The sequence below is a fragment of the Bos javanicus genome, chromosome 29 (assembly GCF_032452875.1).
Source record: "Bos javanicus breed banteng chromosome 29, ARS-OSU_banteng_1.0, whole genome shotgun sequence".
Taxonomy (NCBI): domain Eukaryota; kingdom Metazoa; phylum Chordata; class Mammalia; order Artiodactyla; family Bovidae; genus Bos; species Bos javanicus.
Window position 1 is genome coordinate 43,480,831 of NC_083896.1, and position 26,482 is coordinate 43,507,312.

The 26,482-nt window shown below is 56.2% G+C and overlaps 1 protein-coding gene across 1 annotated transcript; it reads right to left on the reverse strand.

Moving 5' to 3' along the window:
- Positions 1–475: 475 nt before the first annotated feature.
- Positions 476–20,989, reverse strand: EHD1 (EH domain containing 1). Its single transcript, XM_061406882.1, has 6 exons — positions 20,891–20,989; positions 19,287–19,713; positions 15,665–15,762; positions 4,304–4,716; positions 1,692–1,856; positions 476–1,235 (listed from the first exon to the last, which is right to left on the reverse strand). The coding sequence occupies exons 1-6, from the start codon at positions 20,916–20,918 to the stop codon at positions 711–713; spliced, it is 1,656 nt and encodes a 551-aa protein (XP_061262866.1). The 5' UTR covers positions 20,919–20,989; the 3' UTR covers positions 476–710.
- Positions 20,990–26,482: the final 5,493 nt, after the last annotated feature.

The window sequence follows — 26,482 nt, forward strand, 5'->3', positions numbered from 1 at the left end:
AAGGAGACAAAACTCACAGCTTCTGAACAAGTGGCTGGGAAGTTACCGGAAAATTCAGTCAAATACGAAAAGAGTTACTTGATGGAAGAAAAACTAGCTTACGTATTTCTCTGGAAGACTTTCTCCACCCCATGCCCCCTGCGCCCCTGGACTCCCCACAAAAAGGGGAGCAGGCCTGGCTTCTGTGATGCCACATCGGGGGATGCGGGAGCAAGGGCAGGGCCTGTGGCCAGGGCACCTCGGGAAGGGAAGGAGGGAGGCACAGAACCAACCGAATCTGCGAGAGGCGGCAGAGGCCAGGCTGGGCGGGGAGGGGGCCATGGCCTGACTCAGCCTGAGAAAATAGGGACCCTGCGTCCCTGTCTGCAGAGGCCACAGCTGCAGGAGGGGCGAGCCAGGCAACTCCCCGCCTCGGGAGGACAGAGGCCCTGCATGCGCAGGGCTGCCAGACAGAGGAGGAGGCAAGAAAGAACGCTGCCTCTAACGTTATATATTAAAAATATCCATAGTTCTTATGCACAAAATTCCGTCATTCACATGTGAGTATCACCCCTGCCTCCCCAGGAGCAGCCTTAAGAGAAAGATGGTGGTTTTCCTTTGCAAGCTGAGGAAACAGCACTCAGTCTTTATGGTCTTGGGAACTGCGGGCTACCCCCCACCAAGTCTCCGCCTGGCCGGGCACTGGGTGCCGGAGTCTGGCGGCGGGGCACTCACTCGTGCCTCCGCTTGGAGGGCGGGACCAGGTGCGGAGGCAGGTCGGCGGGCAGCTCGTGGCCCTCCAGCTTGACTTTGATGAGGTGGTTGGCCAGGGCGAACTCCTCGTCGTCCAGCAGCCCGTCCCGGTCCACGTCGGCCAGCTTCCAGATCTTCCCCAGCACAGTGTTGGGGAGCTTGGACTTTACCATCTCCTTCTTGGCGTTGGCGCCCGTGATCTTGCCGTTCACGGGCGACAGCGTGTAGAAGATCTCGTCGTAGGTGGGCTTGTCCTTGCCCACCACCCACTCGACATCGTCGATGCCCTCACCGGCCCCCTCGCCATAGCCGTGCCCAAAGGGCCCGTTCATGGTGCCGTCGAAGGCACCGCCCTTCACGACCTGGGCGGGCATCAGGGACTCCTCCTGGCGCACCATCACCATTAGCCGGGCGATGTCGTTGGCCAGCATGTCGTCCACTGTGTCCAGCAGCTTGGGCTTCAGGGCCTGGAATTTGCTGAAGTCCTGGGTCTGCAGGAGCTCCTGTCGGGGCAGGGGAGGGTGGACAGGCCTGGGTCAGGCCCTCCTGGGCTCTGGTGCCACAGGTGCAGCAAAGGGTTCCCAAGGGAAAAGAGCTGGCTCCACCTCATGGCCCAGCCACTTCAATCCTGGCTCCCCTATCTCTTAAGTCGGAGGTAAAAACAGTCCCCTCCTAGCAGGGCTGAGGCAAGAATTAATTGGGAGGAGGCTGGGGTGCCTGGCACAGCCCCGTCCTCTCCCTACCCCTCTGGGTGAGTCACCACATTCCCCTGCGAGGTGTCACGGCCTGGGTCCACCTCTCCCCGGGTCAGCTTCCGATTGGGTGGGGTGCTGCTTCCACTTTGGGAGGCCCCACCCCGTGGAGCCGGGGTTCCCTCCAGAATCACCTTCCTGGTGCCCCAAGCCGTCTGCATTCCGATCCCCACCAGCCCGCTCCCAGGGCACCGGGGGCGGCTGTACCTGCATCTTGCGGAGGTTGGGGAAGTCACCGGGGGAGATCTGATGCTCCCGCTCAATCTTCTGGTAGATCTCGCCCAGGTTGTTCACCAGCTCTTTCTTCTTGCTCTCCTTCCCGAAGACATTGGGCATCTCCTTCTTGAGGGAGCTGATGATGTACGCGTGGACCTGTGAAGACAGGGAAGGGGCGGAGTTAGGTGCTTCCTGGACACCTTCTCAGGGCGTCTCCTGATCAAGTGATGCCCAGCATGATCATCAGGACTGCCTCGGGATGACTAAGGATTAGAAAACTCCCACAAGGATATTCTCAGATGTTTCAGGCTTTATCTAACTCAGTACCTTAGTTGGGTATATCTAACATAGATCCTGCCAATTAGGTGGCACACCCTTCCCTTCCCTACAGCGAGCAATAATGCTGGCAGCCTGTCAAGCACAGCCCTCCAATCCCATGGCCTTGCCAAGCAGCGTCCAGCTAGGAGGGCTGCAGCCAGCCAACTTTACGCCCTCTTCTCCCAGACCTGCCAACTCCACCCTGAAAAACCCTTCCACTAGCCTGACCCTGTCTTCCCTGCAGGGTTGAAACCTGGCTGAGAACTGCCCGAGGGAAGCAGGTTGGTCACAGGGTCACAGTCACAGCTTTGCTCATTACAGGCTGGCAGAGACTGAGCGACTCAGTCCAGGAAAAGGAAACAGTCTCACAACAGCAGGTGCAGGACAAGACTGGAGAGGCTGGGGCTTTCCAGGCAGGGTGACTCAATGTGCCGAGGGCCACGCCATTACACACCATCTCTGCAGATGAACAAGCAGGGGCCCAAAGCCTGCCCCTTGTTCTGTCCTGAGGCTGAGCAAGAACCCTGCAGGAGTGGGGCTGGATGGCAGGCTGGGACCGGGGGCGGGGGCAGGGGGGGCGGGGAGCGGGGCAGTGGTGGCGTGGTCCTTTCCTGTGACCAAGCAGAAGTTGGACTGGAAACAGGAGGCCAGCACTCCCCTCCATTCACCGCTCTCTTCCTCAGCTCAGGACACCACTTGTCCCTTGAGGCCAGGAGCCACTTACATGGATGTTCTAATGGGTTCCTTTCTCAGAACCAGCTCACCATCAGGAAGGTTCCAGAAGTGAGACAGCTAGAGAACCGAGCAGCCCCGAGTCCTGTAGGGCGGGGTTCTCTTAGCCCAGCCCTGAGTCCTCCAGGGCAGGGTTCTCCCTCTTTACTAAGCATATAGCAGGTCACAGGAGACTGTGTCCAAATGCAGATTCCGGTTCAATAGGGCAGAGGTGAGGCCTAGAAACCTATGCTTCTAGCAAGCTCCAGTCTACTGGTCCTGGGGCACTCTGGGTAACCAGGGTGGAGACACACCAAGAGGTGAAGGATGAAGGGTCACTGCCCATTATTTGGGACAGGGAGTACTCAGAGCTACCTGAATTCAGGCCTCAAGACAGTGGGTGTCCTGAGTCACTGTTTGGCCCACAACAGAGTGCCAAAGCCTCTGGGCTACACACAGGCAGTCGGCTCCGTGGGGGCAGGAGCACTGCCTGGGGGGGTGCCCGGCTCTCCCAGGACAGGGCTTGCCCCTGGAGATGCTCATGATGCGGCATTATTCAAAATCATATGTCCTAAGAGGATATGCCATTGATCCCGTGGTAAAGAGTCCGCCTGCCAAAGCAGGAGACTCGAGGGACATGGTTTCCATCCCTGGGGTGGGAAGATCCCTTGGAGAAGGAAATGGCAACCTACTCTAGTCTTCTTGCCTAGGATATTCCACGGACAGAGGAGCACAGGGGGCAACAGTCCATGGGGTCGCGAAGAGCCGGACACGACTGAGTGTGTGAGCACAGACACACAGGGAACATGCTCTGCTCCTCGATGCCTGAAGGGCCCACTGGCAGCATTAACCTTCCCTTTCCAGACACCGGAGGTTTGTGCAGCGCTCGGCCAGGCGCTGAGGCTCCGAACTCGAGCAATTCAGATGCTGTGCGCAGACGCCAGCAGGCCCTGAGCTTCCATGGAGGGCAGGGATGGTTTGCAAGGCCTCTGGGGCGGAGGCCACCCAGTGGCTTCCCTGGGCCCGCAGGCCTGCGCCCCAATTCTCCACAAACTACCTCCTGTTCCAGCTGAAGCATCACTTCCCGCCCGGGTCCCCCCAGTCTGGTCCACCCTCCTCAGGACAGCTCCCCAGCCACCTGCTTGGTAGCAACCAAGACGATACAAATAAACCGTGCTTTCTTTTCATCCTCTGCTTTCCCCTGTGCGGTGGACAGATGCTGGGAGGCTGGGAACCTGGCAGTTCCCACTGCATCCCCGCACGTGCTGCAGGCCCTCAGTGCTTGACAGGCCTGGGGGGCCAGCCGATGAGGCCTCGAGCGGCTCCCCACCCACGCTCCACTCCCCAGGCCGCCCCTCGGTAGAGTGGCATCTTCTTGTTTTGATGTTTATGTGTTAAAAGGAATCTCAGTGAGGAAGAGGTTGTACCCATGGGTGCACAAGAGGACAGATTCAGACGAGGCATGGCACAGTGTGGCCAACGAGTGCAGGGCTGGGTCTGGGGCACCCAGTCCCAGGGCCCCGAACTGACACCCCAGAGCGCCCTGGCCCGCGGCCGCCCGCCCCACAGTCTACCTTGGCCAGCCGCGCCCTCTTGATTAGGTCATTGAGCTTCCTGAGGGCAGCGTTTCGGGGCAGAGACTGGATGTCTTTGAAGAGGTCCTGCTCCTCGGCCTCGAAGAGCTTGCGGTTGTCGGGGATGAGGAGCGGGTGGGACCAGAAGGAGCCGATGTACACCCGGACCACCTCGGGGGTGTTGATGATCTTTCCCAGGGACCACATGAGGGCCCCGTAGACCCGCATCAGCTGCTGCGTCTCAATCTGGTCGGCCTTGTTCAGCACCACACGGATCTTGTCCTCGTGGTTCTTGAGGGCCTTGATGACCTCTGAGAACTCGTCAGAGATGTCCAGCTTGTGGGCGTCAAAGAGCAGGATGATACGGTCCACCCGCTCGGCAAACCACTCGAGGACGGCCGCAAAGTCATACCCTGCCGGAAGAGAAAGGGTGGGTCAGGGGCCCTGGGGGTCTGATGGCTCCCATCTCTGAGTTGGCCTGGCACTTCTTACCCTAAGTTTCCAGAAGGGACTCCTGTGGACAGCACAGCACCCTGCGGGCAGCAGGTCAGTCAGGCACCCCCTACTTCCATACCCACCATGGTAGCGCCCTCACCCATGCAGCATATGGCACTGAGAGGTGCTTTACAAACAAATAACGGAAAATGAAAGTCAGTCAGTCGTGTCCAACTCTTTGCGACCCCATGGACTATACAGTCCATGGAATTCTCCAGGCCAGAATACTGGAGTGGGCAGCTTTTCCCTTCTCCAGGGGATCTTCCCAACCCAGGGATCAAACCCAGGTCTCCCGCAATGCAGGCGGATTCTTTACCGGCTGAGTCACAAGGGAAGCCCATAATAATGGAATAGGAAAAAAAAATGGAATACAAAAAAATAAAGCCCAAATAATGGAAAGAAACTCATGAAGTCCAAGTCCTAAAGTGGGAACAACTATGGCAAAAGCGAGGAGGAGAGCGAGCGGCACAGTTCAGCACCAGGCGGTGAGGGCAGACTTGGGCGCTCCCAGCTGGGCGCCCCTGATGGCAGCCACAGGTAAGAGCAGGAAGACCTGCCGCTGCCGCTTGTCCAGGGCTCCATGCTGGGCTCCTGTGCTTCAGGAGCGCCATGCATTCTCTACAGCAGGGGTTGGCAAGCTACAGCGCAGGGGCCGGATGTGGCCCTCCACCTGTTTCATAAAGTTTATAGGAACGCAGCCTGCTCACCTGTACTGCCTCTGGCTGTTTTTGCGCTATGACAGCGGGGTTTGGCTGTGGCAGAGACCACGAGGCCTGGAAAGCCAGTGATTTTGAACACTCTGACCCTAAGAGAAAATATTTGCTGACCCTTGCTCTATAAACCTATGAAGTGCTGCAAACCACTTCCCCCTCTAAAATGAATCGGCTGGACTAAGCCCCAGTTCCCGACTCTATTCTGTGCTGTTTCCACCAACAATTACGGCTGTTGGTCTGCGGCTGCACTGCTGACAGAACCGTCTGGTTTCAGCTCAATTCCCGGTCCCCCAGCTTCAGACTGAATTTCCCAGCCTCTCTGCTGCAGAAACGAACAAGCCACGAAAAGGTGCACCAGCCCTTTTTCCTCGTCTCCCTCCCTGAGGCCTGGAATGCAGGTGTGAGGACAGGAGCTGGAATACCTACCGTGGGTTCAGGACTATCGTATTTCACACAAACTATCAGATGCTTCATTGAAGCCAATGGATCTGTGAGTCTCTGCAATAGTGGTTTAATTGTAACACATTTTTACAATTATGCCACCTCAAAATGCTTCTACCTGTACTGTCCCCAGAAAAAGTAAAAATTCTGCTTACCTTTTAGGAATACTAAGGAGTGGTAGGAAGACCATGGAAACAAGGGCTCAAGAGTCTTTGGGAAGCTTGGATCCCAGCCCTCGAGCCGCCACTATCTGTGTGACTCTGGGCAAGTCCCCTTGTTCCTCACCTGCTGGCCAGAAGCTACCCCTCCTAGGATACCTCCTAGGAACCACTGTATCCTTCCCAGAGTACAGTCACGCCCCTGAGAAGGTGCCAGAGAAAGCACTCCTGTACAGAAGGGCCTGGGACACTGCCCAGAAACAGGCCAAAAACCAGCCCCCTCTACTGCAGACCTGCACCCACACTCCCCACCCCAACCAGGCTGGGATTTAAACAGGCCTTCTCCAGACAGCAGGGAGCAGAAGAGGAGCAGGCAGAGGGGGAGAGCAAAGGAAAGGACCAAGTGTCAACAAAAGGCCCAGAGTGGCTCACGGTGCCACAGAGAGGGCATCCTCCCTGCTTTCTTGTAAGGCGTGGGCTGAGCCGTCCCGCCAAGCCTCCCGGGCTGAACGTGAGTCCAGCCTTGCAGGCCGCCTCCCCTCCAGCCAGAACACTCCCCCGGGGCGGGGGATGCTTTAAGATAAACCGGGCAGTGTGGGGCGTGCCAGCGGTGAAGCTGTGCCTGGTTAGACAAACATTCCGGGTGCCCGGCCCCCAGTTCAAATGGGCTCCAGGGTTGTCTGCCTGCCCAAAGCAGCAGCCACGCAGGCCTCTGCATCTGGACATGCAGAGACAACGCAGGCCTTTAGTAAGAAAGCCCTGGAGTTCACTCCCAGCTCAGGCCACTGACTCTGTGACCCGAAATTCTTAACTTCTGAGTACACTTTTTTTTATCTGTAACAGTCAAATTACAATTCCTTCTCCTAAGTTCACAGGGAGGACTACATGGACTCCCAGCACAGGCCCCGGCACCGAATGCCGGTCGGGTAGGCTCAGGCTGGGGAGAGGCGGCAGGGCCCCCCGGAACGAGGTTCTGAGTCACTGGGGTGCGTCACTGATCAGGAACCAAGGGCGACACACCAGTCAGGCTGGCTCAAAGCCAGAGGCCGGCGCTGGTCCTTGTGGGAAGACGCCGAAACTCAGGGAAACCCCAAACGCACGGCTTCCGTCGACTTAGCACGCAGCCCGGCCAGGGCAACCTGCTCCACCACAGGACAGGGTGGGAACCAGGACGCTCTGATGGGAGGCTCCGCCCACCGGCCGCCTCCAGTTTTTGAACAGCGGGGGAGGGAGGCGGAGTCGGGGACAGCAAAGCCCCTGTGAGTGTGAACTTGAGCCTGGGCAGGGGAGCCATCAGCCTTCCAGGGGCCGTGCAGATGAAGGATCGGCCAGGCTACCAGATTCCCTGCACTCAGAGGGTGTAGGAAGGCAGAGGGTGAGGGCCCGGTCGCTCCCCCGCCCGCCACCACCAGGCTGCGGGCTCCAAAGTACAAGGTCCCCAGGGCCCTGGAGGAGCAGAGAGCGGGCCAGCCCCAGCCTCGTGGCCACCGCCTTTTATGGCCGGCTCTGGGAACAAGCAGGTCAGTGCTGAGAAGGCGATGACTCAGGACTGAAGGGCTGCTCCCTCTCGGCAAAAATGAGGCCCCACTTCTCGCCTCGGCACATTGTTCGTCCTCAGACCACCACAAGTCCAAACGACCCGAGTCCCACAGCTGGGGAGGCGGTGATGCCAAAAACGAGCTGCTGGGAGAGAGGCGCCCTGATGGGCTGGGCTCGAGGCCCAGTTAGCTTTGGCCTGGGACTCAGGACGGCATGCAGGGAGCTGAGATCACCCCCGGACTCCACGCAGCTTGGCCTCACTCCTCCAGTCCCCCAGTGGTGGGGGGTGGGGGGATCTGATTGGGGGAGAGGAGGAAGAGAGAGAAAGCAGGAGGAGGAAGACGAGAGGAGGAGGAGGAATCGCCTCTGAATGAGGCACCAGGTCCACCAGCCCCACCCAGAGTGAGCGTGGCCTTGCCTGCAAACCCAGCTACTCGCCAACATCTCAAGTTGGAGCCAACAGAGCGAAGAAGCCCAATTTTTTGCAGGTGAATGAAATTTCCTGTTTATATGGAAAGTGCTCACACTTTTGGTGAGAGAGACCGGGTGGCTGGCCAAGCACGCTCACAGGTCATGCACAGGGTCTCAATGCTCAGACTCGAGAGACGTCATCGCAGGTGGAGGACCACGTCCTACCATGTGGCTGCGGCCACGGCAGGGGTCCCCAACACCTCAGCCTGTGTGTCTCCACGGGCACCGAGGGCTGGACCGACCCACATCAGGGATGCTGAGAGCAGCGACTGAGTCTGCGTTCTGTGCCAAGGGGCTCAGCGGGAGGTGACAAGTCCTGGGACCAGGGACATGTCCAGAGAGGAGCCCTCCACCCCCAACACTGCCCCAAGCACTGAGCTCCAGGCTCTGGGACATCCTAGAGGTCAGCCTTGGCGGCAGGATCGGGCCTAACACACGGCAACTCCAGCAGAAGCAGGAAGGCGCCCAGTGAGGAGGACACCATGCTCCACACACTGGTGTGGACACCGTGCTGCAGCCTCGTGCATCTCAGGAGGACGGTCACGGGGGTGCTGACACCCACAAAGGACACAGAACACACAGCCAAGGGTTTGAGCTGGAAAGAAAGGGCTGAGCCTGCAGTGTGAGTAAACGCCATGCTGATAAGAGACAAGCTTGGCTCAGGAAGTTCTGGGACCTTGAAGACATTATGAAATGATGAAACAAGCTGGTCACGGGGGATGATTCCACCGGTATGAAGTGCCTCGAGTCAAACTCACAGAAAGAGGAATGGTGGGGGCCAGGGGCTGGAGATGGGGAGGGGAGCTGTACTTTAATGAAGACAGAGTTTCCCCTTGGGAAGAGGAAGAAACTTATGGAGGAGAAAGATGGTGGTGGTATTTGTACAACAATGGGAACGTACTTAAAGCCACTGACCTGTGCATTTAAAATATGGTTGAAATGGTAAACCATATGCTATGCATGTTTCAGACTTCCTGTAGCTCAGACAGTAAAGAATGTGCCTGCAGTGCGGGAGATCAGGGTCTGATCCCTGGGTCAGGAAGATCCCCTGGAGAAGGGAATGGCAACCCACTCCAGTATTCTTGCCTGGAGAATTCCATGGACAGACCATCGGGTGGCAGAGTCAGACACGACTGAGTGACTGACACTTTCATGCATATTTTACATGGGTCATATAGACAGGAGGCCCCAGCCTGCCCCTCTGGCCTTGGCCCCGTCCCCAGCGAGCCTCCTGCAGGTCCCAGCTGCTCCAGGGGTTCTGCCCCTGTGGCGCTGCCTCCCTCCTGATGGGGTCTGCCTTCCAGTCAAGAGTCTCGCTCCCCACCCTCTAGCACAAAGAGGGAAGAGTTGGGATTCAGCCTCGCCCCAGCCCAGCATCCTCCAAACACAGGTAGTTCCAGTAGCTGGGGGGGGGAAGCTGCTTCAGCTATTCCAGAAGTTTCTAGAACGCAAACAATAGAGGGTTTGTCTCCAGTCAATTTTTGTTTCCTGCCATTCAAGCTGCGTGGGCCTCGGCGTTTCTTGCCACAGCTCCCATCACACATGCTTAACCCGCGCTGGGGCCCGGAGGAAGGGGTGCAGGAGGACACGAGAGATTAAAGAGCAAAGAGTACACACCGTGAGGACTTGTTCAGAGTTCCCTGGGGCTACAGATCCTAAGGGAAGGGCACAGAGGCTGGGAGAACGGGTCCAAGAAAAGAAACTGAGAAACCGGGACTTCCCTGGTCCAGTGGTTAAGACTCGGCACTCCCACTGCGGGGGCAGCGGTTTGATCCCTGGTCACGGTACTAAGACCCCACGTGCCTTGAGAACTGAGAAATTAAAATCAGCACTCTGCGCGAACATTTACAGCAGCTTTATTCAAAACTGCTCCAAACCAGAAACCCAGATGCCCTTCAACAGGGAAGATAGATGACAAGTTACAGTACATCCATAGCCCAGGATGCAGTAGCTACAAAAAGGAATGAACTACAGGCTCTCAAAGACGGATGAGCCTCAAAAGCACACGCTAAGTCCAAGAATACAGACACTAAAGGCTTCGTTCTGTATGATTCTGTCTATGACTTTCTGGAAAGGCACGACCTTGGGGCAAAGATCAGTGGTTGCCTGATGCGGGATGTGGATGAGGGACTACAAAGGCATGCGGGGAACTTCCTGGGGGCGATGGAAACTCTGTGTCTTGGTCATGGCAGCAGTGGCTATATAACTGCTGCCTTGGCTGAACTTTTATCCTGTGTAACAGACCTCAATAAATCCGGCCTAGAAATAAGCAACAAAGAACGGAGGAGGGGGGCAGGGGGTGGGGAGAGGGTGGATGGACTCTGGAATCAGGCCTGGACCTTCTACTCTCTGAGCTTCCGTTTTTTCACCTGCAACCTGAAGGTGGCAAGTTTTGCTGAGACTGTGAGTGAGTGAGTGCCTGACCCGTCCTAAGCGCTCCGTAAATGTTTGCAATCTCTTACTCACAGGATTTGTATTTTGGGCCCAAGAAGCTCAAATTCCGACGGCTGTGTGGGCAACGACTTCTAATGTGTGAAGAATGCCTCGTACCCCAAATATAAACTGAGTGTTTGCAGGCAGCTGCCCGGGAACAGGTGGGGCTCCAGCATGGGCTGGTCCCACTCCCCCACGGGCAGAGCGGCCAAAAGCTGGACAGAGGCGGGGGGCGGGGGGCGGGGGGGTAGTGAGAGGAAGGCCCTGAGGAGGTAGCTGTGCTGAAGCCAGGCCCCCAGAGGAGGTCCTGGAGTCTGAAGGGAAATCCCTGCTGAGTCAGTGCTTCCCCTCCTCCAGCCTCCTCGGGATGCTCTTCAGAGAAAGGCCTTCCTCATCACAGTCTGGGAATCCCTGGGTTTTTCACTGTATTTTTATTCAGCTGACATTTGTGGAACACTGAATTGGGCAGCGGGCACTAGGGCAAAAGCTTAACACTTGCAAATTCCTGTGACCGCTGACGAGAACCCGGAGGCTGGTGCTCCTCTCCCTGCTCTATCAACACGGCTCCCGGGGGCGCAGCACCTGCCTAGGGCCCCAGCAGGGATGCAGTACTCGGCCTCTCACGAGGCTTCAAGGCAGGCTCATGGAGCCGTTCTACGGGCAACAGAAAACCTGGTGAGCTTTCGGGGCCAGGGCCTCTCAGGAGAGGGCAGCAGGAAAGGCCACCTGTGGTCAGGGGGCGGGGCAGGCGAGGGATGGCTCCTGAGCTTAGATAGAGCCTGGGATCCAGGGACAGTTAGCAGGGAGCAAGTGAGAACCCAGCCTTAGCCAGGGCTCCCAGGTCCCATCCATGGACAGCTGGGGGTGGGGCGGATTTCTAGCTGGAGGCAGAGAATAGGGAGCGAAAAAAAAATCTCAGCATTGCTGTTCAAAGCCCGGAGCCTCAGGCCCATTTCTGGACTTGGAATCTGGTCTCAGGCGGGGAGAGAAACAGGGTAGACCCTGCGCATTCCGGGGAGCTGAGCCCGGCACAGCAGGGCCCAGGGCTTGTCAGAGCCATGCTCTCAGAGCTCCTCAGCCCAGAGTGCCGGCCTCCCACACACTGAAGCCTCTGCTGGGTTCGAATCCCAGTGCCAGCACGTGCTGGCCCATGTCCTCTTAGGCTGCTTAATGGTGCTAAGCCTCCGTTTCCTCATCTGAAGAGCAGCGACTTCCTGAGAGGCAGCTGCTGCAGCCGGCGAGTGGTGCTGGTTCCTAGCACAGGGGTCAAGCAGAAAGCAGACACTGGCCGGCCGAGCTCCATGCCCTAATGCAACTCAAAACGACTGGTCCCTGCTGACTCGACTCCCACGGACAGGGGAGGGGCGGCGGGGGAGGCACGGCTCAGCTCCCAGCCTCGCCATGACAGTGGCAGGGCCACCCTGGCCGGCCCCTGCTTCCACCGAGCGCCTCCCTCCGCTGCCCACGGAGGACCGGCGTGGGAAGACCCGCTCCTGCCCAGGCCCTGCCTGACTGTGCGGGCAGCCGGCAGCCTGGGAGCCCCGGGCACCAGCCCCGCGGGCCCCATGTGCCCTCTGGAATGCCTTGTATCAGTCACAGGGGCAGCACCTGAGAATGAATGCTGGCCTCGCAGGTCACCTTTGTCCGCTGACATGAGAGCACTTTATCTTGAGGCACTCAGGAGATTAGCACAAGGGGGTGGGGGGCAGCCCAAGACCCCCAGAGGCCCCTACTCTTCCCTGCAGGACTTCTCAGGCGTCTCCTGCAGGGCCTGGGCTGGGTCCTGACCGCTTTGGGCCTGCTCGGGCCCCACCTCTTATCTCCCCACCCAGTACTTCCTGCACACACTAGGCACCGTTCAGAAAGGGGAAAAGTCAGGAGGGGCCAGGCCAACAGGGTGGGAACTGGAGGTAAATGCAATAAGTGACACCAACTGTAGCCTCCAGAAGGCTGCTCGACTTCCAGGGAATGAGGTCAGCAGACCACAGAAATGCCTGCCGCCTGCCCGGGACCCACGTGTGCTGTGGACCCGATCTTTCTGAGAGGGAAACACCTGCTTTCCACCCTGTCGGCACTGGGAGCAAGGGGTGGCCACCGGGGAGCCTGGAACGCACTGCCCTTCCCTAACTTCCTCTGCCGGGGGACATGGACCTTTGCGGTGACAGATGAATGGGGTCTCCAAGGAGAAGCCAACCACTGTCGTGTCCACCTGGAGGACACCACCCCGGAGGTCACACCCAGCACATCCAAGAGGTCCAGTCTGATGGCCCTTCTCCACTGATAAAACGCTGACCCCAAACGTAACCCGCAGTAAATCCCAACTTGGTAACTTTTAGTGCACGCTAACTCGCTTCAGTCGTGTCTGACTTCGTGCAACCCCATGGACTATAGCCCCGCAGCCTCCTCTGTCCATGGGAGTATCCAGGCAAGAACACTGGAGTCGGTTGCCACGCCCTCCTCCAGGGGATCTTCCTGACCCAAGGATCGAACCCATGTCTCTTAAGTCTACTGCATTGGCAGGCGGGTTCTTTACCACTAGTGTCACGTGGGAAGCCCACAACTTTTAGTAGAATACTTTAAGACCGCTAGAGTTATGGAGGGAAAGAAACAGTGGATAAAATCAGCTGGATCCCTCACAGGAGAACAGCCCTCCTTCAATCAAAGTGATGCACTTATCTGTAAGCCAACCTCCTCCTTCCTGCCCATGATGGGGAAATACAGCAGTCTCCTGCTAGCGTCTTCCTCCAAGTATCTGCCATGTGCATGGATACCAGGTGGGCTGGGGAGGCCTGGTCCCCAGTGACACGCACGCCGCCGGACTGCAGAGCACGCTGAGGCCCCGCTCGGTGCCTGTCCTGCAGCCAGCAAGTCCGGACACCACTGCCCACCTTCCTACGGATGGGGTGAGGAAGCAGAGGGAAGGGGAGCAGGGGAGGGAAACACCCCCTGCAGGCAGCGCCAGGGCACCCTGTGCAGCTCGACAGACACCCGGGGGACTTCCCTGGTGGTCCAGTGGCTAAGGCTCTGCGCTCCTAACGCAGGGGCCCGGGTTTGATCCCTGCTCAGGGAACTAGAGCTCACATGCCGCAAGAAGACCTCGCATGCCCCAGCGAAGACTGAAGAGCCTGCGTACTGCAACTGGGGATCCGGCATGGCCAAACAAATAAATATTGGAAAAAAACGAGAGAGAGGCAGATACGCCCAACTCCTCAGTCAGCTGAGCTCTGAGGCCCCTGCCTGAAGTTTCAAAAACTGCCCAGCAGGGGAATTTCACAGCACTGGTGGAAAACTTTCTGAGTTCCCTTTTAGGAGACAACAGGGGCCACAAGAACCCCAAATGCTTTTCCTTAAATACCTTAACTTCCAGCTCTGAAGGTTATAAGAGGTGGCGCTTGGGGAGGATGTGTGTGTGCGTGCCAAGTCACTTTAGTCATGTCCAACTCTGAGCCACCCTATGGACTGTAGCCACCAGCCTCCTCTGTCCATGGGATTCTCCAGGCCAGAATACTGAAGTGGGTTGTCATGCCCTCCTCCAGGGGATCTTCTCGACCCAGGGATCAAACCTGTGTCTCTTGCGGCTACCTGCACTACAGGAGGATTCTTTACTGTAGAGGCACTGGGGAAGCCCTTTTTATGAGCTATTATTACCCCTTATCCAAAGATGCATTCACATCAACTGACCAATCTGACCTGACAGCCCCCAGTCAGGAGACCCCCTCCCTGCCTACTCCCCCAGGCCATTAAAGACAGAACTCTACAGAGTCTCAAAGAAAGTTCCCCCAGGGTAGCTCAGTCCTGGAAGGAGATGGAGAAGAAATTCCCTTTTGTGGGTCTCTCTCTTTAAGAGTAACTTAATCAGATACTCAAGGCTTGTTTTGGCAAATGACAACAGCCTTGTTTATCGGGCATTTCTTACAACCAGGCTGGAGCAACAACAGCAGTAAGAAAGAAAGAACTGGCCCTGGCCACTTTCAAAGAGGCCCCCAAATCTGCTCTTTTGAACCCCTAGATGTGTGACTATCATCAGGGGTGGAAAACCTAAAAGTTCAGACCAGATGGAGAGATAAGAGCAGTTTCAGCATGTTCTGATGCAATCCTATATCGACAGGGGCCCACAAGCCAGGAAAAAAGAGCAGCAGCAGGCTTTCTCGGCACTGAAAACAGGGCCCCCACCCCCTCACAGACACACTGCCTCCCAAATCTCAGGCTGCTGGCTTCTGCTGTGAAGCTCACTAATGCCAGGTGGCCTACTGGGGAAGGGGGAGAGACAGGAGAGGTCTGCGAGTTAATGATAAACAAATCTGGCCACTTGTCCTCAACCCCCTCTGAGGCTGATTCTGTTTCACTTTTACATTTGCAGCTGCAGGCTCTGCTCCGAGCTGGCCCCCATGCTCCTCCCAGAAAGCATTCAAACCCAGAGGCTCCCCTCCCTTCCACAGAAAAAGGCAGCAGCAGAAATATAACCCAGGTCAGGCACATCCTGAACCAGATGTTTAGAAAAGCTTGGTGAAGTTGAGACAGGAGTTTAGACAACTAAAATGGGCCTGGTACACTAATATTCAGCATGCAAACCTTACCACCATGCACGGCACCCAGGGAGGCTGCTGATGAACAGTATTTAAGCAAATTTAAACATGTTTCCACAGCCCAAAATGTTTAACAGATCCCTGCCAGCTTCTCCTTTTGGCTCGCTCTTTCAAGTCAAACTGTTCTCTCACAGTCCTGCTGGACTCGCTAGGAATTTATCCACCTCTGGGAGGCAAAGCTTTCAAACTAAGGTGAACGAGCCCCAGGGGAACCAGAGGCTCATTGAGAGCAGCAATGCTGACCAGGGTACCTGGACCTCACAGCCAGCCAGGATCCTGCCCTCCTTTCCAGAAGGCCCCAGAGGCTGGGAAACTTGAAAACCACATACAGTTGGCTGTCGTCTTACCCTGACAACGCCTATAACCTCAGCAGAGGGAGCCGCCATGCAGATAGCAAGGCTGATGGGAAAAGCGTTCTCACTCAGGCTGGGAGAGCCTTGGGCAGCCTCTGGGCTGTGTCCCTGGCATCAGATGGAAGTTGTCTGATGACACCGGGCGCCCCAGGCTGTGCCAGAGCTTGCTTACCTCTGCTGATGCGCTGCTTCTCTCCAGACAGGATCCCCGGCGTGTCAATGATGCTTATGCTGTCCAGGACCGGGTTGGGCAGCTGGGCGCACATGAACCTGCACGAGAGCAAGAGCCCGGAAGAGCGCGGTCAAGATTCGGTATCGCTGCTCCGGGTGAAACAGCAGTGATTTCTGTGCTCCCCTCATCTCTGCCTCTGGCTTCCCTTTCAGAAGCAAGGAACCTAAAGGAGGTTTCTCTAATGTCTTAAGTTTCCAGGGGTGGGAACCCCTGACGGTTCAGTGTGGAGGATGCTGCACTTCCACTGCAGGAGGCACAGGTTCAACCCCTGGTAGGGGAACTAAGATCCTGCATACCGTGTGGCCAGAAAAAAAGTTTCCGGGATGGCCAGCAGATTGCTTGTATTAACTGGGAATCCAACCAGCAGGCTCCAACTGACCCACATCAGCACTTCCCTCACTGAGCTCTTCCCCCCACAGTTCGAGAGTTCAACTTCCAAGTTGCTGATGTGTTAGCGAAAACTGCACACACAAGCATCAGTCACCATTCAAACCCAGAAAGAAGGCAAAGAGTGACAACTGGGACCTTGGAATTGCATATTAAGATTTTCAGCCACCTGGCTGAACTTCCACACGCCGAGAGAGATGGTCCTTTCCTATACCTGCTGGGGCCAGCCCTCCCTTCCACCCAGCTGCCTGGGTGAAAGGACTGCGGTGGGCAGCCAGCGACAGCCGGGGACCACACAGGCTGGTGGATGGTGGGGCAGGGAAGCACAGACACCAAATTCTCTGAAAGTCGAAGCAGATCAGGGAAGAATGAAGCCAGAGAGTCGCGGGCGAGGGCTCAGCTCTGTGTACCTGAGTTCCCACCGAGCTCAGAACAGCCCAGAACTGTCCCATCTGATACCAGAGATTCTTGACTGGACACAGAGAAGTCCTCTAAACACTTCTCTAGACAAGGTACTGCGAGCAAAGAAAATACTGGCCCATTGTCTAGGAATCTGAGGAGATTAGCTTCTCCCTGAGGCCCCATCCCAAGGGACCGCAGCCCACAGGCCAGGGGCGGCTGGCCGGGGGCAAGAGGTGCTGCCTGCAGGTACAACCGAGCAGAAGCAGCTGACTCTCAGGATGAAGAAAGCTTGGGCCTCATCCTCACCGTGCCAGCAGCAGAGCACATATGCTGTAAATAAACGCACGACCTGGTGCTCCTGCCAGGGAAGGAGTCAGCGGAGAGAAAACCAAAACGGGAGGATTTTCAGCTAGCTCTGAGAAGCAACACACGTAAAACGGCCTTGTCAAGAGCCTAGCCAGTAAGTTGACATCTGTACGGATCAGGTGCGCTGCAAAACCCGGGGAGTGAGGCCAAAAACACGAAAGGGAGCGGGCAGTGTAGACGTGTCCTATCCCATTTTCTCACCAACAAGGACGTGCTGATTTCATCTCGAGCTACAAGTACCAGTTACAAGTACCCGGGCTGCACCCTGGCTCTGATTTGAGTCTTAGAGCAGCCACTCAGGGGGAAGAGGCCGGAAAGTCAAGTCCATGACTCAATGAGTCTCTTTAAGGGTGCGGGAGAGGCTGTGTCAGCCAGTGAAGAGCCCCCTTTGTGTGCCCCGGCTGGCCGGCGGCGCTGGTGTACTACTCGGGCTGACACGGCTCGGGCCTCGGCTCCAGCGCAAACCCACATCCCCACCCCGCGGCTGACGAGCCCCTTCCGGTGAGGTCGCTAGTGTTCTGGGACCCTCTGGCGATGAAGCGGTGGCAGAAGGAGATAAAAGCGTGGCTCTGGGGTCCTGCGGCACCAGCACAGACAGTCAGGGTGCCTCTCTTCGACCCGCATTCCTGAACCGCTGGTTTTTTATTTTTTTTTTCAACAAGAAGCAGCAGGAGGAGGTAACTGGCTGCACAAAGGCAGACAATCGGCCCTGCAAGGGCGCTGCATTAACTTGCTCGGTGGTGAACTCGTCAACGGCTGGGCTCCCTGAGCAGCAGTTTCCTGAACGAGATGATGTCTAAGATCCCTTCCAGCTCCGAAACTTTAGGTCTCCAAATTCAGAAAAGAGGTCATACATCCACTTCTCCTTACAAAAAAGGTCTGCTCTCACAATCAACAGTGGACACCTAAGGCCAGCAGAAGGAGATACAACTCCTTTCTTCTAGCCTCCCACATTTCTCTGGGACAGCAGACCTAAGAGTGCTCGGAATTCCCAGCCTGGCAGGGAAACCTTCCACAAGACTGTATGGCGCCCACCAGGTGACAGTCAGCCAGCTGCCCATCTTTAGGTACAGGTCTCAGACCCCAGTATCTCTCCGAGGCGGGCTGCTGGCCAGGAGGACCCTGCCTCTTCAGGAGTCTCACTCCGAGGGCTTTACTCTACTCTGGCCCTGACTCACCAACACCATAAGCCAAGAAACAGGAAGGCAGATTTAAATGCCCCTAAGAGGCAAAAAGACAACAGAAGCCCGCCTGTCTTCTCGGTTAAAAGGTCAGCTCTGCACACGGAGGTTGGCCTGGCCACTGGCTGGGATCGAGGTCGAGCTGATCTACCCTGTGGGGCTGGACAGTGTCTGGAAAGGAATGTGATCACACAGGGCGGGGACCTTCTGGAAGGCAAGAGTCAGGGATTCCTTCTGAGGCCCCTCCCCAGAAGGGACTTTGAAAGGCATGTAAAGTCACTCCTCTAATGGAGTTTGGCAGAGAAGACAGATTCGTGAAGTCCTTTGGTATGTCCCCTGGGAGCGTAGGCGGTGGGGGATTTTAGAATACCCATTGAGCCGGGACCTTGAGTTCTTTTAGAGAAAAATGAACCAGGCTGTAGCGCTCCTGAGAAGGAGGCTGATGTATTTCATTCATAGGGTCCTGAGGTCAGACCTCTACAGGGTTACTCTCATTTACCCATTTAACTGGGAAACGGAGGCCCAAGTAGGTTAGAGAACATCCTAGGGAGTTTACTGGGGTTGCAATCTCATTCCAGGGCTCCAGGGGCCACCGCCTGGCAGCACAGACCCTTACCCCAGAAACCTTTAAAGCAGCACAGGCCCTTCAGAGCTGCCCCTGGAAGAAGTGCTGGTGCTCCCCTCTGTCTGCTGCCTCTGCAGGCCGCCCCAAACTCAGCAGGCCACAGCAGATCTCCCCGGTCCCTCCTCCACAAACCACCGGTCTCCAGGGAGGCACACCACACCAGCAAAGTGAATGGCTAAAAGTTTCACTGTATTTTTCCAGGACACTTAAGAAACAGACCCTTGAAGGGAGGGGGTGAGGGGGTTGGTCTGAATGAATTAGGTGCGCCCAGCCTTAGGGAAGGAGGTGGAAACCAAGACTACCTGAGGGATGTGAGGAGTCTGGGATCTGCCAGGGTTGGGGGTTGGGAGTTAAACCGATAACCTGGGAAATTCGGAGGAGGGGTGCGGGGGAGACAGAGCCGCGGGAGCCGGCGACACCTACTCGCAGACCCCCTTGGTAAGGGTTTTCTTTGGAAAGTGGCAGGGGACCCAGTTCCGGGGTGTGGTCGCTGAGGGGTCTCACGGGGGCTCCGGACAAAGAACAGCGGGGGCAGTGGTCACTGGACAGTCGGGACCCCGGCGTCCCCCTCCCCCCCAACCCCGGGTCGAGGGGTAGCTACCTGTTGAGGAAGGCGTTGCCGAAGGCGTTGAGCTTGCGGAAGGGCCGCCGCGGGTCGACGACGAGCGCGTTGCCCGGCACCACGCCCTCGGTGGGGCCGTGCATGACCGCGATGAAAGAGTCGGTGGTGGGCTCGGGCCCGATGCGCATCCCCGGGAAGTCCTGCTCAATCAGGTGCCGGATGAAGGTGGTCTTGCCCGTGCTGTACTGGCCCACGAGGAGCACCATGGGCTTGTTGTCGAAGTCGGCGTCCTCCAGCGCGGGAGAGTGGAACTCGTGGAAGCGGTAGTGCTCCTCCAGGGGCAGCAGCTTCTGCGCGTACAGCTGCCGCAGCCCCTCGGACACCGTCTGGAAGAGCTCCGGCTCCTTCTTGCGGCGGGCATCCTTGCTGACCCAGCTGAACATGCTGCTGGACACCGGGCTGGCTGCTGCAGGGCAAAGGGGCGGCTGAGAGCCGAGCGAGGACGCGGAGCCGAGGCTGGGCCGGGCCGGCCGGCTAAGGGGGCGGTGGGGCAGGGGGGCGGGGAGCGGCCCGCACTGCGCAGGCGTACGGCACGGCCGGCCGAGTGCCCTTCTGCACAGTGGAACGCGCGCCTAGCCGTGCGCTCTTTATAAGGCCCGGCCGCGCGACGCCGCCACTCGGGGCCGCGGGGAACTGGGAGAGGGAAGGAGGAGCCCCGCCCGCGCGCCCCGCGCCACGTCCCCCCCTTCCCCGCCTCTCATTGGCCGATTGCAAATCTCGCGAGCGCCGCTAGTTCCGTTGCGGCACCCCCCTCCACACCCGCCCAGGCCCGGGTGCCGTGGCAACCGCACCTGTTTCGCCCCGCCCCTTGTGGGGAGGCTCGCGGAAGTGCTGCGGTCGCGAAGGCGGCTGTCCGAAGTGCGGCGCGCGGACGTCCCAGGGTTTGCACGTCTTCCTCCCCCGCGAGATTCCCAGCTGGACACCCCAGTACTCTGAATACGCGCCCCACCGCAGCTCCCTCAATGGGCTGCCCTCCTTCTCCCACTCAGAATCCCCAGAAGCAGGGGAGAACCCCGGGTGCCATGCGCCTCCTGTCTGCACTGCCCTTCCTTGCCTCCTCCCCTCGCCCCTGCTTCCCTGACACTCCTTCTCATCCCCTCGTCCTTAATCTGCTCTGGGAGAGGGAGAGACAGGAATGAGGTAGTGGAGAAAGCTGAGAGAGTAGACCATCCAAGGCGGGGTGATGACTGGGGAAATAAAAATGGGAAGGGAGGAGGTTGGTAGGGAAAGTCTGAGCCGTCGCAAGAGACCTGAGCTCCCCACAGGCCAGGAATTGGGAGCTGGACACTAGCAGTGGAGGACACATATGACATAGAACACATGAGGAAGAAGAGACCACCTCCCTCAAGAGGCTGCTTCTGAGGGTGGGGAAGTGGGGTGAAGAGGAAGTTAGGCCCTCTGGCACTTTGAGTTTTGAGGAAGTTAATCAAAAATTCCCTATGTAGGGTGGAGGGGAAACGTGGGGCAACAGTGAAATCTTGTGGGAACTCAGGGGGAATTAAAAAACCCAAATACTTCCGCTTTCCTCTCTGGGTCACCACCAGTTACCATGCTTTACTCTGACCTGTGCCTCCTGCCCTTACCAGTTCCTGGCTCTTCCGTTAGGCTCATTCCCCCATCATCATCCTGGGCCACACATAGGTCCCCTTGGCTGTCCAGGCTGGTGAGAATCTTCAGTGGGTGATGTCAGAGCTCTGCAGACTGTGATTGTTATGTAACCGGTATCAGGACACCAAAGTGGCGGGGGTGGTGGTGAGGAGGGCACTCCTGGATAGATCTAAAATTCACCTGGGAGCGTGAAGGCCTCCTGTCCAACCTTCTGGCTGCTGGGAAATGTGGGAACCTGGAGGGCTGGGTGCCTGTTATCAGGCACCTGTTATCAGGGAAGAGAGCAGGCTGGCAGGCTCAAAGGACAGATGCAGGAACTCAAATCTGATAATCAGCAGAATATCAGGGGAGCTGAGTCAAGTGGGAACCAGAGGGGGCCAGATGGAATGTTTGCTCACCCACCCCTTGTGGGATCAGGTCTCAGTGTCTTTTGAGGGAATTCAGTTCAGTTCAGTCGCTCAGTCGTGTCCGACTCTTTGCGACCCCATGAATCGCAGCACACCAGGCCTCCCTGTCCATCACCAACTCCCGGAGTTCACTCAAACTCACGTCCATCGAGTCGGTGATGCCATCCAGCCATCTCATCCTCTGTCATCGAATAAACCACATTAAATTGATTGCCTTCCCTCCACCCCCCACCTCACCCCATTAGAGAGCGGCTGAGTAATTCCAGCCCTGTCTGCAATCTTAGCTCTCTGACTTAACTGCTTTTATTTGGGACTTCATTAGCATTCTTTTCATCAATCACAGTAAAACACAGAAACCACGAGACTCTGGCTTTCTCCTCAAAAGAGGATATTGAGACTCCTTGGCAGGGCTGTCACCCGTCCAGACTTCCGGGGCCAGCCTTAGAAGCCAAAAGGACTTGCTTCCTCCACAGTACTTTGAGGGGTCCGCCCCGGAGATGCAACTTCTGGGGTGTTCCAGGGAAGGGCCTGAGGCAGAGGATCCTGAAAGAGGTGGTTGTCTAATGGCCTGAATGAGGGTGCCCGAGCTTGTCCCAGTAGCTCTCACACTGACCTGTCATGGTTTTCACGTCTCCCTAGAGCCTTGTATGCTGGGAAAACCCAGTCCTAAAAAACTGAAAACAACAAAATGTTCCTGGGTTATTTATAAATGAAACCAGCCCCTGTTGGTTATGTATGGCCACTTGACTTTCTCCAAGGACTCAAAGGATTGGAAGAAGGGATCTGTCTCCCTTACGAGGCTCAAGCGTGTGGCAGCTAGTTTCCCCACTTTCACTGAGTTGGCACCTGGGTCCTGGGCGGCTTCTGTATCTAGTGATGCCCCAGACTGTGAAAATGTCCTAACTTTCTTTCCTTTTTTCATTTTTGTGTAGACTAGTTTCTATTTGGTGGGAAGGTTTCATCAAACATGAATGAACCATTTCACTTTTGGTTTCTCCCCTTTTACTTTCTGTTTTTGCCTGGTTCCCTGACAAAAGGGTAAAGAAGAATTCAAATGTTTTCCTTTTGCTCAGAAATGATGGCCATTCCCCCACTCCCAGTGTTTTCTTCCTTCAAATTCGCATACACCTCCTGCCAAACCCTGTTTTGGGTGATGCTAAGTCTCCTCTGCTCCCAGCTAGCAGAAGCGGGTCAGCTGCTTACCCTCCAACCAGTCTGCTCAGCCTCATGATGGCCTGGTCTAGAGCATGTCTACATGGCTCCTAAAAACAACTTAAAAAAAAAAGAAAGAAAAGAAAAACAGAATTTTTCTCCAAATATAGCAGAAGCATCAGGCTGGAAAAAACCAATAACACATAGGTTTGTCCCCGGGATCAGAAGTGGTTCATTCTTTCCACTGAAAGTTTGCATATAAGCACAGTTTTCTTTCTCTCAGTCATGAGGAATACATTTGGCCAACAGGTCAGTTTTGCCAAAATAAAGAACCAAGGAATTCTGAACTTCCCTGGTGGTCCAGTAGTTGTGACTCCAAGCTTCCAGTGCAGGGGGCACACAGGGAGTTCTGTTCTTTTGCAGGCTGGGGGCTCCAGCACCAGCCAGAGGGTATCCTCTCCACCTCTATGGGGACCCTCTTTGGAAGACTCAAGGACATGGCTCTAGGCACTAGGGCTCTGGGAGGGTTGCTGGGCTCCGGAGGCCCTGCAGGTGTCTGGCAGCAGTCAGGACATGGTCCAGCTTGGAAGGGACAGTGTCAGGGCTGCTCAGGATCTCTGCCTTTAGATCCCAATGGGAAAAAGCCCAGAGGTTCGGGGATATTGAGTGACTTGCTTGAAGTCACCCAGGTTGAATGAGAAGCTGGACCTTTGGAATCTTAACACTGTGTTCTTTCCACACCTACACCATTTGAAGTTGCAAGGTAGGGCTGGTAGCAGAGCAAATCAAAAGGGTCTGAAGAGCCTTTGCCCAGGTACCAACTAGGGTGAACTCTGCCCTGAAGCAGGAGCGCTTGCTCTGCAGCCAGTGGGGCCCTGCCAGGGTGCTGTGTACATACAGCCATGTGGTGCTTTGCAGAGCTGAGCAGCAGAGGCCTCGAGCACTGTTGATTGAAACTGCACTGCGGGGCTGGAGGAAGCCACCCACTGCTGGGCTTCCAAACGTGTGTCCCAGTCTCAGCGGCCTCTGACTGCATCTTGAAGGAGTTGCCCATCTGATCTCAGGGGTGCGGTTTTTACCTAAACTCCCTGGAAAGCTCAGCTGCCATCCCAGCCCTGCCGTCCAGGCCTTTGCTGTGGACACATCACGTGTGGGGACTTCCGGGGAAGTGGTTTATCATTTTCACGAGAGATTTCTGCCTTCTGCAGCGATACCATCAGGGATCCCTGGGCAGCGTCTTTGTTGTTGTTCAGTCGGCAAGGCGTGTCCCGCTCTTGGTGACCCCATGGACTGCAGCATGCCAGTACGGCATGTTTCCCTGTACTTCACCATCTCCTACACTTTGCTGAAACTCCTGTACATGAGTTGATGATGCTATCCAACTATCTCATCCTCTGTCACCCCTTTCTCCTGCCCTCAATCTTTCCCAGCATCAGGATCTTTTCCAGCAAGTCAACTCTTCACATCAGGTGGCCAAAGTATTGGAACTTCAGCTTCAGCATCAGTCCTTCTGATGAATATTCAGGACTGATTTCCTTTAGGATTGACTGGTTTGATATCCCTGCAGTCTAAGGGACTCTCAAATAAGGGTCTTGGGATCCCCTTATTCTACATTGATGAAAATGGTGGTTGTAACCCTGATGTCCCCGTGGTCTCAGAAGACAGAATGCATGTGATGCTTGCGGATGTTGCTGCCTGGGTGACCACGCTCCTAGCCCTCCGTGGGGGAGTGCCGCCACTTGCCTTTCTCACGTCTTCTCCAGCATGTTCTCCTGCTCCAGCTGCCTCTTCCCTCCCCACAGCCTCTCTCCCCTGTTCCCCCATGACTGGGGGCTGCCCTGAGCCTCACCATGGGCCCCACAGGCTGGGGACTGGAGAGTAATTCTATCTCTAATTGTGTGTCCCACTCAGCCACCATGGCACAGAAACCTCTTTGTCTTTAACAAGCCTGCCTCCCTGGTCCCTGGCCCAGCCCCTCACACCCGCACCTCGGTGTCCCAGAGCACCTCCAGTCCTTTCTGCTATCCAACACTTCTCTCCTGCTTTCCCCAAGTCAGTCTCCACCCAGGTCGCTCAGAGCTGGGTGGTCCACGCAGCTGCCCCAGCTCACCTTCCCTCCCAACAGTCAGATTCTCACCTCCCTTTTGACCTTGCTGGAATATTCGTCTGACCTAGCCTTCATCCTGATCTTCAGTACAGGTCAGGGTCATCTGAAAAGGGACCGGAAGTGGGGGAGAAGGGAGGGCTCATGTCTGCCCAGGCTCCATGATCGGTCCCAGAAGTATGTGCTGGGGCTTCTCGAGGGGCAGGAATGCAATGGGACCCTCCCTGGAGTTGGGGTCGAGCCTCCAACTGGTACCTCCAGATGGTACCCCAACTGGCACCATCCAGCTGGGGTGGTGCCTCCATCTCCTGCTCACCCAGCCTGGCCTCCTCCCCTTTGGTCCCAAGTCCTCCCCCTTCCAAAGCCCTTTACCCTTTGGTAATTTCGGTAGGCAGAATTCTGAGATGTTCCCAAGATCCCCCGCCCTGGTGCACACACCCTGTATAAAGCCTGTGAATACGATGAACATGACTCCTGCAGCTGGTCATGTTTGATGGTATAGTGGACTTCAGATAGGTTATTCCGGTGACCTGACCTCGTCACACAAGCTCTTTATTTTGCGGTCTGTTGTTTTGGTTCCTTGTTTTTGGCCACACCACACAGCATGGGGGACCTTAGTTCCCTGATTAGGGGTTGAAGCCGTGCCCCCTGTAGTGGAAGCCCTGAGTCTTAATCACAGGAACACCAGGGAAGTCCACACGAAGTCTTTAAAAGCAGAGCTCTGGCTGGTGGCAGAGGAAGTCAGAGACTCAAAGTGCAAGAAGAATGGCGAAGGATGTGCCCTTGTTGGCTTGAATTAGAGGGGACCACTTGGAGAAGAATGTTGGTGCTCTAGGAGTCTAGAGCAGCCCTCGGCTGACAGCCAGCAAGGAAACGGAGATCTTACTTCTGGAGCCACAAGGACAGACTCCTGTCTATCCCTCCCAGCTGACAAGAACAGGCATGGAAGTGGATGCCTCCCGGAGCTCCCAGAGAACTCAGCCCGGCCAACACCTGATGTCAGCATTCGAGACTGGACTTCTGACCTATAGACCCGTGAGCTAATAAGTGACTGCTGTTTTAAGCCACTTAGTTTGTGGTTATTTTCTGTGCGGCAACAGAAGACTCCTACTGCAATGGATTTTTTTTTTTTTTTGTCAACCAACCGTTTATTGGATTGGCAACTCCTGGCAACAGGACATGAGAAGAAAATGAAAGGAAACTAGAGTGATCATGGAGTACAGATAACTGGGAAAAGTGAAAAAGTGAAAGTGTTAGTCACTCAGTTGTGTCCGACTCTGTGACCCCATGAACTATAGCCCGCCAGGCTCCCCTGTCCGTGGAAATTTCCAAGCAGGGGTACTGGAGTGGGTAGCCATTCAAGCAGATATCAAACTGAATATAAGTCACCTGGTTTCACACACACACACACACACAGGGACTCTCAACTGGAGGTGACTCTTCTCCCCAGGGGACACCCTTGGCAATGTCTGGAGACATTCTTGAATGTCATAGCTTGAGGGATCTGTTGGCATCAAGTGAGTGGAGTCGATGCTGCTAAGATTTTATAAGACACAGGACAGCCCCCAAAGCCAAGAGATACCTGGTCCCAACCCAAAATGTCAGTAGGGTGGAGGTTCACACACACACACACACACACACACACACACACACAGCCAGCCGCTATGGAGAGAAACAGTGCAGCCTAAGGGCCAAGTGCATCACCAGGTTCGAGTCCTATCTTGAACGTGATCTTTAGCAAGACTCAGGGTCTGTGGGACAGGGTGTAAAACAGAGCTAAGGAAAGCCCCCACCTCCTAGAAGTAAATGTTGGTGTACAGAGTGCACAGGACCACAAAAGCAGCTAACCCGAGTGCTTACAGGAAATGTCTACAGGGCTATTCTTGCGTCAGAGGAGCTGGGGC

Coding starts and splice junctions, on each gene's coding strand:
- EHD1 (XM_061406882.1), bottom strand. CDS start 20,918: ATGAGCCTAACGGAAGAGCCAGGAACTG. Junction 15,763..19,286: donor GGCAACGCCTTCCTCAACAG/GTAGCTACCCCT, acceptor GCTCTCGTGCAG/GTTCATGTGCGCCCAGCTGC. Junction 4,717..15,664: donor GAAGCAGCGCATCAGCAGAG/GTAAGCAAGCTC, acceptor CTCTTCCGGCAG/GGTATGACTTTGCGGCCGTC.